Raw genomic sequence first — 12,698 nt, 5'->3', positions numbered from 1 at the left:
TTATATACATTTTAGTATATTGGTACATTTCATTTTCATTGGCATATTTTATTGTCCACTGGTATATTTTATTGTCGGTACATTTCACTGTGTATATTTTATTCTGCTTGTATATTTTGTTCTGTTGCACATTTCACTTCCATATTTTATTGTTTATTGTTTAGTATATTTTATTGCCTTAGTATATTTTCATTCTGTTATATTTTTAATTGCTTTACGAATATTTTTATTGCATGTTGGTTTATTTTATTTTATTGTAGTATCTTAATTTTATTCTTTCTAGTCTTATCTTTCTTACCATCTGCTCCTAACATGGGGGTTGCAATGAAAATTTCATTGACATGTTCAATGACAATAAAGACTCTTGAATGTTGAATGTTTGCTGCCATCTGGTGGTCACAGTGAGCAGCTGCACCACTCTCCAAACAGGAGCATTGATCGTATTGATAGAGAACAGGGAGCTATTTGCTGCTCTCTGGCGGTTACACAGAGTTCATGACTGTAACAAAGAACAGTCGTACTATCAGAAGGTCTGAATGTCCTCTCTGGGCTTCCGTACAACTGAACTACTTCATGTCTGTGAGGCAGGTTCACTGAGTGAAGACACACAGAGGAAACTTCTTTTAAAGGTTTATTACAAAACGCAAGACATGTCAACTGGGTTTATTCTATTGGCAAACACGATACAATGACAAACAACCTTCTATCTGCAGGTGAAGCTTCACTGGAACCACGAACCCAAGAGAAAACAAACCAACACAACATGGACCAAAATGCAGAACTGTGGACAGAAAGAGGAGAACGTCAGCTTTAAGGCCCGGAACTGAGAAAACACAAACCAGGAAGGTGAAAAGCAGGAGGAGGAACTTCCTTTTAAGATCTACGGGAGGTTTGCAGTGCGACCGTCCGCCGCCTACACACACTTATAAATAGGTCACCATTAAATTAAGTCAAATCCAATTCACACAGTAAAATGTTATTCACAAAGTCAAAGTGTTCGCCGCTGCCAGACGGCTCCACAAGCAGGAAACAAAAGAGAAGGGGGGCAGGAGGCGGTGGACTTCGAGGTCCGCCAAAGTCCACAAGTGATGGTTTAATTTGGCTGAAGCTGCTCCATCTGTCAGGGAGGGAAAAGCCTGACGTGAAGTCAGTCCATATTTGTTCCAAGATGTCTGTTACAGTCCTTAGATAACGTCCAAGTATTTACCAAAAATCCGCTTCTGTACTGGAACAAGTTCACAGGATCGATTCGTTAAATCCATCGACAGATCTCAGACGGATGCCCGTCCCCGTCTCAAAGCCTCACTTTCACTTTTTGAAAACAGCTGCTCTGTGTTTGAACTGTCGTCGTTTCCGTCAACCAATTAAGACGACTCGAATTCTTTAGTTCGTCAACACGTTACTTCTGCTGAATTTCTCTTTTTGCTGCAAATCTCCGAAACCTGTGACAAGAAATCAGCTTTTACCTCACAGGATTCTGTTCTGGAGGCTTGAACTTTGAAAAACTGGACGTCTGCTGGACGACGGCGTCGTCTGTCGAAGTCGTTTCCTGTCTGATGCTGTTGACAATGATGATGCTGAAGGTGGTGGTGGTGTTGCTACGGTAACAAGGGCAACTAGGCCAGGCTCGGCCACTCTCTTGTATTTCTTTTTTTAATTTTAACTTGTGAATCACATTTAAATACCATTTATATTTATATATTACAACATTGTTCCAAATTCATAAATAAGTAGTGCAGTTTCCCCTTCGACCTCCACGGGACGACCAGTCTGCTGCTAAAACGAGAAATCCGAACGTCAGACGCCGCAGACCGGTCATCAAACACGCACACAGCTGAAAAACTACAAATATGGCCGACAAGCTGAAGGTTATAGTCTTCATGCAAACGTTAATGTGGAGGAATGCCAGCTTTGACCAATCATCTCGTCTGCTCGGATTTCACATTTTAACCTTAAAAAATATGAAGGAACCAATCAGAACATTGTGCCAATAAGAACTTCAGCCAATCAAAATCACTCTGAGCTAAACCAGAAGGGAACTGGGCAGTGGTGTCACAGAGGGTGGAGAACGGACGTGGAGCTACTCTGAACCTAAAGAGACCTGAACCTAATTCGACAACCAACCTGATCTGACCTGAACCTGATCAGACCTGAACCTGATCAGACCCAGACCTGATCAGAGCTGAACCTGATCTGACCTGAACCTGATCAGACCCATACCTGATCAGAGCTGAACCTGAGCAGACCTCAACCTGATCAGACCCAGACCTGATCAGAGCTAAACCTGATCAGACCCGTACGTGATCAGAGCTGAACCTGATCAGACCCAGACCTGATCAGACTTGGTCTTATCAAGTCCTTGTTCAGACGTAATCAGACCTGTACGGAGGTTTCTTGACAACGTAAATAACTCCAGCTTCTATGAAGAGACTCTTGTTGGTTTTATTGTTCAGAAACACGGAGAAGATTTTAAACTGGATCGATTAATCAATCACCAGAAAATCTGCAGTAATTTTGATAATCAATTAATTTTTTCAGTTATTTTTTATCAAACGTCCATCAGATTCTTCAAAACAAGGATTTCTTTCTTCTCGCAGTAAATAATATCTTTGAAATAAAATTAGGATCCCTAATAACCACTAATAAAAACAAACTGAATAGTCAATAATAAAAAATAACTATTAGTTTCAGCTCTTTTTAAATTCAGACGTATGTTAGAAGATCTGAAAAATATGAATTTGTTTTTTATGTCGCTCAAACTAGAAGAGAGAATAATAGATAATAAAATAATTTCATTATCTGACATTTTCCTCCATCAAAATTTCAGGTTGTTGATTCAATCTCAAATTTCAAAATTTTGAGAAAAACTGTATAAAATCATGATTTATCTCAGAAAACCGGTTTATTTTCCATAATGTGACATATTTTCTGTTGTTGGAGCAAATTCAACACAGTGATAGAGCTGACCAAACTGTAGACCAATAGGATTTAAAGAGGGAGAGACACCTTCATTTGATTGGAGGAACAGAGGGGCGGGGTTTGTTTGACAATATCTGATGTTTTTGAAGGTTTTTACTTACAAAAGTTGTTGTAGCTGTAGTTGACTTAATGCCACATTTATTTCGTGCTTTCTGTAGTTTTTGTTGGAACTTTTGTCATCAATAAACTTCCGTACAGCTGAAGTGACCTGCTGCCGTCACACTGTGACCGCCGCACTTCAACGATTCTTCAGCTAAATCAAATTTAAACTGAGTCGACAGGTTTTATTGTTGAGATTAATCTTTTCAGTAGAAACCTATTTTCCCATAATGCTCTACGTGCTGACTCCTGAAGTATGGCGTCAGGTGGGCGTGGCCTGTGACAGATGACAGTACCTTTCAGTTCTCTGTCCTGGTGGCTGATGGGAAATGGAGTGTGGAGAGGGCAGAATGAAAGTGAACAGCATCTGTGTGCAACTTAATAGACAGGTGAAGGACAGGCGGGGCAGGGGGCGGGGCAGGGAAGTAGGGTAACACTTTAAATCTAATCCCATCCTGAAGAGCAATTAGCCAACAGTCGGTTATGACCATATATGGTTTTTACCATATGTGGAGATCTCGCCGCCGTGCGACCGAATGTCCTGCTGCTATCTACACCAGAAAAGAATCAACCATTTCCAGTTCCTGAAACCTGAACAAACAAACTTCGGTGAACGACCCAGAATCTGTCTCCAACTGATCCAGAACTGGTGGAGAACTGGTCCAGAACTTGTCTAAATTAGAACTTTTCCAGAACTGGTCCCAAACCAGTCCAGAACCAGTCAGTGCTGATTCAGAACCAACCAAGAACAGGTCCAGAACTGGCCCAAACCCAGTCCAGAGCCGGGTGACTTCACTCCGAGTCAGACTCCAGTGGAGCGGTCTCATCTAAGACAACTCTCTTCCGACGCTTGGCGGCAGCAGCTTGGGCCCGCTGCTCCTCTTCCAGGTGGGCCTTCTTGTGGCGGGAGAAGCTGGACGAGTGCATGAAGGTCTTGTTGCAGGCCGCACAGGTGTAGGTCTTGGTCTTGGCAGTGGGGAGTCCAGCCTTGACATGAAGCTGCTTCTGGTGCTGTTGCAGCTTCCCCCGCCCGCCACCATCCACCACCCTGTGGGTCTGCTGGTGCCGCGCCAGGCTGGAGGCATGGCTGAACCGCTTCCCACACTGGCTGCAGCAATGACGACTGGCTCCTCCTCCTCCTCCTCCTCCTTCCTCCTCCTCAGAGATGGCGGAGCCCCGTTTGCCGGCCCTTCCCCCCCGCCTGCGGCGGTTCTTCTTGCAGAGCGTGTAGAAGTTGGGCTTGTCACGAGAACAGAGCTTGAGGCGGATCTTGAGGTCGGACGAGCTCTCGCCCAGGTTCTCCTTGCCAGGTGTGTAGTTGTCCAGCAGCTCCTTGACGTGGGTCACCTGGTGTTTGGACAGCTGGGTGGATGTCCTGAAGCTCATGTCACACTGCGGGCAGGCGTAGAACTTATCGCCGCCCTGAGTCTGAATGATGGCGGCCGCCACATGCTGCTGCTGCCTCTGCTGCTGCCTCTTGGTCTTCTTGTTCTTGCCACCAGCCTTCAGCGAATGGCGCAGGGCGGAGATGTTGGGGCCCAGAGCGACGTCCTTAGGGAGGCCTTTTCCTTTCTTGTGGATGAGGCGGTGACGTGACAGGCTGGAGCTGTGGTTGAACTCCTTCCCGCAGATGTTGCAGGGGTGGATCCGCCGCTTCCCGTGCAGCCGCAGGTGACTCCCGAGCATCCTGACAGAAAAAACAAGCAGACAAAAGGTTAAAATGCAGGAAACAAAACAGACAAATGAAGGAGAAACGGTTCCAAAGCTGAAATAATTTACAGTTAGTCCATTAAAAGAAAATGGGTTCAGTCAGTTTTCATTCACAAACTCTAAAAGGTCTCAGATTCTGTTTCATGTGTCAGTAAGCTGAATCTCTTTGAGTCTAAACTGTCAGTCGGACACAACAAAACACGTGAAGATCATTTTTATACCAAACAACAAATCGATTCATCAAGAAACTGGATGACAGATTAATTGATAATGAAAATAATTGTTAGTTGCAGCTCTAGAAGATACTACCACGCATAGCTAGACAGGAAAAAATGAATATGAAGCATCCATCAGAGTCTAGCAATCGAGAACCGGTTCCAAATTGTCCGATCCAACGGATTTGCATGCTTCTGAGTTTACAAATTCCTTTAATCGATGGCAGCGTGTTGTTCTGACAGACAACATCAAAGCCATGTGACCTGGCCACATCTCGTTGCCACGGACACTGACTGCAGATTAATGCTCTCGCGCTCTTTAATGCAGATTATTCATATGATCGATCATCGATCAGCAGATCCTGACTTCGTTCTTCACGTTAATAAAAGAGAAATGTTCACTCACGCTCCTTCAGCTGGAACCTCTCATGTGGTTCCAGCTGTTCTCCTGAAGGTTCCAGGCATTCTGGACTCACTCTTTTGGTTACTGAATGATTGATAACTGACTATTGGCTTTGGGTTGTTGCTAAGAAACGTTCCTAAATCTGTTTGAACTCTATTGATGAACTGATTAACATTTAAAGATTCTGTGGTCGATGAGCAGAACAGTTAGAGGTTCCTCACACATGAACGCAGTGAGTACAGACCTGCTGCCTTTGAAGCTCATCCCGCAGTGAGGGCAGGTGTAGCGCGCCTCCTGATGTGTCGGCTCCAGCGCCCGTTTGGCGGCCGGCGGCACCCCACCGCTCTTCCCGGTATGCGTCTGCTGGTGGCGGTACAGGCTGGAGGCGTGGCTGTAACACTTGCCGCAGTAGCTGCAGCGGTACTGGCGCTCGTCCGGCTCAAAGTCGGCCTGGTCCGAGTCGACCCCACCGTCCAGATGGCTGCTCCCCGCCTCCACCAGCACCTCCTGCTCCTCCTCGGTGTCCTCCTCGTCCTCGTCAGAGTCCGTCTTTATCTCCACACTCTGCTCCGTCACCTCGCAGGGGTACACCTCCTCGTAGGGAGCAAAGAAGGCCTCGTCCGTCTCAATCTTCAACTGCTCGGCTGTCAGGTCGGCCGGGTCGTCCGAGTCCTTCTTGACGCAGGAGATGGTGAACTTGGAGCCGACCTCCGCCCACTTCACCACGTACTCGATGGGCTGCGTGTCCAACTCCACCGTGATGAAGTCTGCGCCCAGGGCATCCGACTCCGACACCGCCAGCTCCGTCTCCGAGTCCTCCATCCTGAACCGAGGCGAGGAGGAACAAGAAGAGGGAGAGGAGCTGCTAAAGGCCTGCGGGGGAGGGGGAGATGAGGAGGGGAAGAAGAAAAAGAGGGGCAGGAGAGAGGAGGAGGAGAAGAGGAGGAGCAGAAAAGAGGAAAAGGAGAAAAGGAAAAGGAGGAGGAGGAGTAGAAGAAGAGGAGGAGGAGAAGCAGAGAAACAGAAGAAGGGGATGGAACAGATGAAGAAGAGCAGAGGATTGACAAGGAGGAGGAGGGAGAACAGGGAGGAGGAGAGAGGAGAGGAGCAGCAGGGGAGAGGAGGAGGAGAAGAGGAGCAGGATAGAGGAGAAGGACGAGAGGAAGAGAAGGAGGACAAGCAGAGGAGGGGAAAAAGAGGAGGAGCAGAGGAGGAGGAGGAGGAGCAGAGGTCACATTTGTCATATTGAAGATGTGTGATCAGAAACAGGATGTGATCATGTTGATGTTTCAGACTCTTCAGAATAAATTAACAGAAAATATTTAACAATATTTAATATTTTCTTCACAGTGTGAAATAACATCAGTGGAAATGTGGAGAAAATACTACATCATGACAGCTGTTCATGTACATGTACTACATGTACACTGTGATATTGATATTTGTTGTGATTTTGTACATTCAGGGAGTGAATGATTCTGTGAATCCAGTCAATTAAATAATTGATCAAAGGATGAAGGTCGTTTTTTATTCTCTGGTCATACAGTCACAATATTTTCTAATATAATAATAATTCATAATCAGCTGCAGCCCTGTTTTTTGCATTAATCACAATACTTTGTTAATTAGAGTTTCAGTCACTTTGATGACACTGACACACCCATATAAGGTCAGTTATTAGTGATGTCAGTCAACAACACAGACAGGTGACCTCTGACCTCTGCCAGCCAGAACTGCCGCCAACAGGAAGCGTAATATTGATAAAAATCGTTGAAAGGAGCTCTGAGCTGAGGTTCCGTCAATGTGCAGTTGGCGCAGATGTTTGCGCTGGAAACTGCACCGCAAACGCTCCCGATCAGGCCGCTCTGTGATACGTTCAGTGTGTCGGTTAACCAGGCAGCGTCACACCAAACCCCGTTCGAAAACCTGCCATTTTAACGCGAACCGACGCGCCGCACCGGGATCCCTTCCTGGCTGACAGCAGCTGTTCTCTCAGTCTTTAATTTAGGATGCATTAAATAAAAAAGCGGCATTTCACATTAAATATCACCATATATGACAGACTTCCTCAATAATGCCGCGATTAGCTCCCACTGAACATCCTGCGGAGGGCGGCTGCTGGCAGGGCATCCATTATTAAACATGACATTTCCCTTCAGTTTAGAGCTGATTGGTGGGCTGTCTCAATGCCGAAATTAATACTAGACTATTGTGTTGCGTAATATATCCTAGATTGTTTTAGGATTTTTTTCTCTGTGTTGTAAAGCAACGAGGTTGTAAATAGTGGAGTTTCTGAGTGGAGTTCCGGGGCTCGGCCGCTCAGAGTCAGTGATGAGGAAGCAGAGGAGGGATTTTCTCTTCCCTGAACGGTAAGTGTCAAAATAAAAGCGCAAACCGCCGAATAAACGACGCTAACCGGATTGGGCCGTTAAACGTTTCGGAATTGGATTACTCACCGAGCTTTCGGGGGGGGCACAGCGGCGTAAACGTTAAAATTTTACCGGTGAAGATGGTCACAATAAACAGGAAGCAGGGGACGTGGACACAAAGCATTGTGGGAAAGGATTAAGTGGGTGCACAGAACGGAAGTACGGCGGATTGCCCTTCAAAATAAATGCAGCAAAAATAAAATATAAGCTAAAACATAAAATATAACAAAATAAATATAATATTAGCTAAAAGACAAAATACACGTAAAATAAAATGCTATAAAAACAAAATTGAAGTTAAAGGGGCCCCAACGACGTGTAAAAACGTTATTTTTTATGGCTGATCTAATGATAATAATAACTGCTGTCAGCCATAGAAAAAAGATCAAATAATTTAAATACAGGCTAACTTGTTGGATGCATTTTCACAGGCAGGCTACATTTTAAAAACGTTTTTGAAAATGAATATTTATTCAAACTTCTCAGAATTACTTTTTTCCAGAAAGAGGGACAAACACGTATTGGCGGTGTTATTATAGAAAACGTTTGGGTGCATATATCAGCCCTTTTACTGTAAGCGTGCTTCCACTCCACATTTTTCCAGTTTCAGGTTGATGTCCATTGAAGCTGAAGTTACCTAAACTCCTGAGAGACGAGGGGAGCTGATCACCATGTCAATTCATCGCCGTGAGCTGTCAATGATTTATCTCTGCAGCCGGAGACGAAGGTCTGAAGACCAACAAGGAGAACCACCGCTGCTGACTATGAAGGGATTTTATTTTGGATTTTGTCAAAGGAAATAGATTCTCGTGATTCTACAGAGCTTCACAGACTTCTGTCCCAGTCTGTCTGTCTGTCTGTCTGCCTGTCTGTCATCAACACAGCTTCTCTCTTGTTGTTCTCCTCTGATGATGAAGCTTTAATGTCTCTCTGCCTCACTTCCTGCTGAGGAGCCCTCACTTCTTATCTCACCTGTATGAACGGTAGATGTTAACAGAGGACGCAGACAGACAGGCAGACAGACAGACAGACAGACAGGCAGAGATGAGACACCTCTCTCAGTATCTCCGTCGCTGCCCCCTTGTCTCTGCAGTTAATAACAATGACACAGTTAATAATATAAATGGTTGTCATCATGTTGATTTTGTAGACAACAGATTGATTTCAGTCCCATAATCTGGACTGACATCAGCAGATTTCTATTTCTGTCATCTTTTCTTCTTCTGGTGAAAACGGGCTTTCTCGGAGGAGGAGGAGGAGGAGGAGGAGGGGGATGAAGAGGAGGGTTTGAAGGAAAAAGCGGAGCAGTTAATATTCAGGCCTCCGGTTTGTCGCCGTTTGTCTCTTTCATCGACATTTTCCGCCTTCATCATGAAGCGGCTTCATTGCGGCATTTTTCCGCGTCCTCCTCACTGATGCGAACATCTGCTGTGACTCCAGCTGGACGTCGAGTCACAGCAGATTTCCATCCGGACATCAGCTCACTCCACACCGCCCCGCCGCCTCGTCACAGCCCGCCGCGTTTTCGGCTTTTTACCGGTCAAATCACACAGATTCTTCTCAACACAGACACTTACGGTTCAACCCGGAACGTTCCCGCTTCTCCCGGATCGGCCCTCGGTGTCAGCTTGAGGCGGTTATCTTTGACGCACCTGTGTCACATCCAGCCGGGGAGCAGCGGCAGCTCGTCGGTTAGCAGCTCCTGCTGCGACGCCGCTGACGCGGAGCGGGGCGGCACAGAGCGGCAGGTCGCCGAGCACAGCGGATGGGACGCTGCGGCACGGAAGCGGCAGTCCGCTCGGATCCTCTCCATTCTGTGATTGGTTCGGCTGCTGGTGCATCGAATCTGATTGGCTTGCGGACTGAAAACCCGCAAACTCTGCCCCCAAATGTCGCGAGGTGTCGTGAAGCTTTAGAACATCCTGTTTCTGACAGACAGCTTGAGATACCTGAAAGTGTTTGACTTCACAGCCAATCAGTGGAGCAGTTTTCAGGTTCCTTCAAACACATTTGAAAAGAAAATGTTTTTACTGTTGACCTAAAAAGGAAAAACACCAATTTATCACCTGTAAAATGTTGTTGTGAAGAAGTGATTGGTCAGCGGTGGTCAGTGACCTCAGCCGCTGTCCGTGTGGCCTTCACTGGCTGTCGGTATCTTAAAAAGGCTTTAACAGGAAAAAGACACGTGTGGAGTTGGATGTTACTGATCAGCTTGTTTTGGTGCTTTTCAAGACGAGCTTCAGCGCCTCCTCACAGTTCGTATGATGAGATGAGTTCTGCCGACACACCCTCAACACTTCATTCGTCAAACTAACAAGCTGAAAAACGTCTACAGCTCCGCAGAAAATAAGAAAAGAGAGATCTGAAAACTGAAATGTGGTTTTTTAATTGATTTGTTTTCCTTTTTCATTTCATATTTTAAACATGGGAGGAAACCGAAACGCTCGGAGTAAACCCACATCCAACACAATGTCCTCACAGCAAGAGGGTCAAGGCCCAGAACCGGACCCTCGGCCCCAGTGCTGACCACTGAGGCATCTACGCAGTCCAGCAACACCTGAATGTTTTTAACGTTTTCAGCTGTACTTGTTTCCTGTCATGACCAGCAGTCTGCTGTGAAAAGGCTCTGTCCCACCCACCCTAAGACCACCAGTGGTTACTGCCCCCAGCAGCCTCTGAAGCACACACTTACTGGCTTGGTCCTGGATTTGAGGAAAGCGTTTTTTTAACAGTGATCTTTCTTGGTGTCACCAGAGTCCTTGTTATGCTGTCAATGATAAATGGTGGCGCCGTGGCTTGAACGCAGCACCAGAACCTGCCATCTTTGTCGAGAGTACCGCTATCAGTGTCAGCGCCACGGCTTCGGTGTTCACATGATGGCTTGAACCATGTAGGTCTCAGGATCCGGTCCACCATAGCTGTTGTCGTCACATGTGGGCCACGTGGTCCCACACTTGGCGTGGCTGCATTGTGGCCTCACGTCTTCTTCAGTCTGGACCTCGACCATGGCGAGCATCCTGTGTCCTTGTCCTGGGTTTAGATGGTGGAACGTTACATCTCTCAGCCGTAACGTGCTACCTGCTGGAAAAGTCACTGCCCATGTTTTTGTAGAGGCACAAGTCACCTGTGGCCTTCCTTCATCCTGATCTCTCTGTGGTGGGATCATCACCTCCACCATCCAGTCCAGCCCCTCAGTCAGCTGCTGCGGTCGGGACGCTTCTTCAGTTGGTGGAAGCAGCTGCAAAGTTTTACAAATGACCAACTATTTATAATTTTGTCTTAGTGCTGCCGAGGCTCCCGCCCTTCACTGCGTCGTTCGCAGCTGATGGAAGTTCACGCTTGGCCTTCGGGATCAGTTTGTGTGATTCAGACTAACCCTGTTAACCCTGTAATGGTCCCACCCTGAAGACACAACGGGAAAACATACCATAAACACAGATTCAACTGGCAGTGTTTTAACCTGGCTTTTAAACGAGCTGCATCGTTTTCACGAGTCTCGACTAAACGTGATGGATTTCCAGTAAAATCTGGAGATTTTTCTCCAGTCACCTGAAACATCCCAACGCTCAGTCTGACAGGAACACCTGCAGACAATACTCAGGGCCGCATGCTCGTGCTGAGCTAATATCAACCTGAACAGAAGCTTCAGACAGTGAGGAGACCGGAAGTCAACATGAACACAAACAGCTGCAGTGGGTCTGAGCCACCAGCAGGCGGCGCGTGGCAACGGTTTATATTAGCTGTGACGTATAGATGCTATGAATGCTGGGAAGTGAAGTCTGTAGGAAAGTGCAGCGTCTCCATTTCTTCTGTTGAACATGTCGGTGTAAACTGTCCTGAGGCCAGTTCATGATCCTCAGTAACAGAATGTGTGGATCATCGCTCCATGTTAAAGATCTTTGACCTCACAGGAACCTAAAGAATCTGAATGAATGATGAGTGAGTCCAGTCTGGTCCAGGACCCCCGGCTCCTCTGGACCCCCGGCTCCTCTGGACCAGTACCCAGGAGGCCCCTTCAGTCTGTGGAAGTAACCGAGGAGGCGGCGCTGTCAGCGATGTCACAGTGATGTCACAGCTCTGTCTATCAGTGTTGTCCTGGTGAGGGTGTGACCTCATCAGCTGCAGTAAACAGGAAGTTTATCAGTGTGTGTGCGTGCGTGTGTGTGTGTGTGTGTGTGTGTGAGACGTTGGAGAAACATGAAACTCTTTATTCTCCCTTCAGGCCTCCGTCCAAACACCTGGGGTGCATCTCATTTCTCTTAATTGCATCCACGTTTCCTTCACTTACGTCTTTTCCTTGTGTCCTAGTCCCTCCCACCGGGGGTGCTTGGAAGGACGCAAGGAAACCACGCAAGGAGAGAAGAAATGAGGAAACATGTTTTATGAGAATTGAGACGTCCTTTCCTCTGAAGCGTCACGTGAAGCGACGTCTGTTTCTGATGACGCGACACAGCTGGAGCTGCTGCAGTTACCGTTATATTCACACCCCCACCGCCCCCCGCCCTCGATATATTTACATTTTATACTTATATTTACATTATTAAAAAGTCTCCAGCACTAGCAAATAAATATGAAACACTTTTATTAACACACATGAGAATGAGTTCATTCTTGTCTGGACGCCTCTTCAGGTGAACAGGTGTCACTTTCTGACCTGAACTTTATCAGCCTCGCTGTGTCTTCTGTCCTGTTCAATGAGACAGATCTCAGATCTGTCAGTGAAGACAAACCTACAAACCATGAAACACATTATTTCACTCAGATAACAGAACGAGTGACGACAGGCCGATGTGTTTGGTTTATATATCAGAGACGGTTCTGGAAACATAACGTGGCCTCGTGAAGGCTTGAAATCATGACGTC

At 46.5% G+C, this 12,698-nt stretch overlaps 1 protein-coding gene across 2 annotated transcripts; it reads right to left on the bottom strand.

Annotated features, from left to right (window-relative positions):
• Positions 1 to 624: 624 nt before the first annotated feature.
• On the bottom strand, positions 625 to 9,533 carry LOC121613518 (zinc finger protein 135). Of its 2 annotated transcripts, none has more exons than XM_041946946.1 (3): positions 9,413 to 9,533; positions 5,651 to 6,279; positions 625 to 4,765 (listed from the first exon to the last, which is right to left on the bottom strand). In XM_041946946.1, exons 2-3 carry the CDS (start codon positions 6,226 to 6,228, stop codon positions 3,871 to 3,873), a joined length of 1,473 nt encoding a protein of 490 aa, XP_041802880.1. In that variant the 5' UTR covers positions 6,229 to 6,279; positions 9,413 to 9,533; the 3' UTR covers positions 625 to 3,870. The 2 variants fall into 2 exon arrangements, with proteins under 2 accessions (XP_041802880.1, XP_041802879.1); XM_041946945.1 differs by lacking the exon at positions 9,413 to 9,533 and adding an exon at positions 7,863 to 7,956.
• Between the last annotated feature and the right edge of the window lie 3,165 nt (positions 9,534 to 12,698).

Source organism: Chelmon rostratus, chromosome 11 (genome assembly GCF_017976325.1).
Source record: "Chelmon rostratus isolate fCheRos1 chromosome 11, fCheRos1.pri, whole genome shotgun sequence".
Lineage (NCBI taxonomy): Eukaryota > Metazoa > Chordata > Actinopteri > Chaetodontiformes > Chaetodontidae > Chelmon > Chelmon rostratus.
The sequence above is the reverse complement of the archived record's forward strand: the minus strand, read 5'-3'. Positions and strand labels throughout refer to the sequence as shown.

What these genes read in the sequence shown, in the direction of transcription:
- LOC121613518 (XM_041946946.1), bottom strand. Translation starts at nt 6,228, where the DNA reads ATGGAGGACTCGGAGACGGAGCTGGCGGTGTCGGAGTCGGATGCCCTG. An exon ending in ATGAGCTTCAAAGGCAGCAG is followed by an intron (nt 4,766 to 5,650) that starts GTCTGTACTCAC and finishes TTTTTCTGTCAG; the next exon opens with GATGCTCGGGAGTCACCTGC.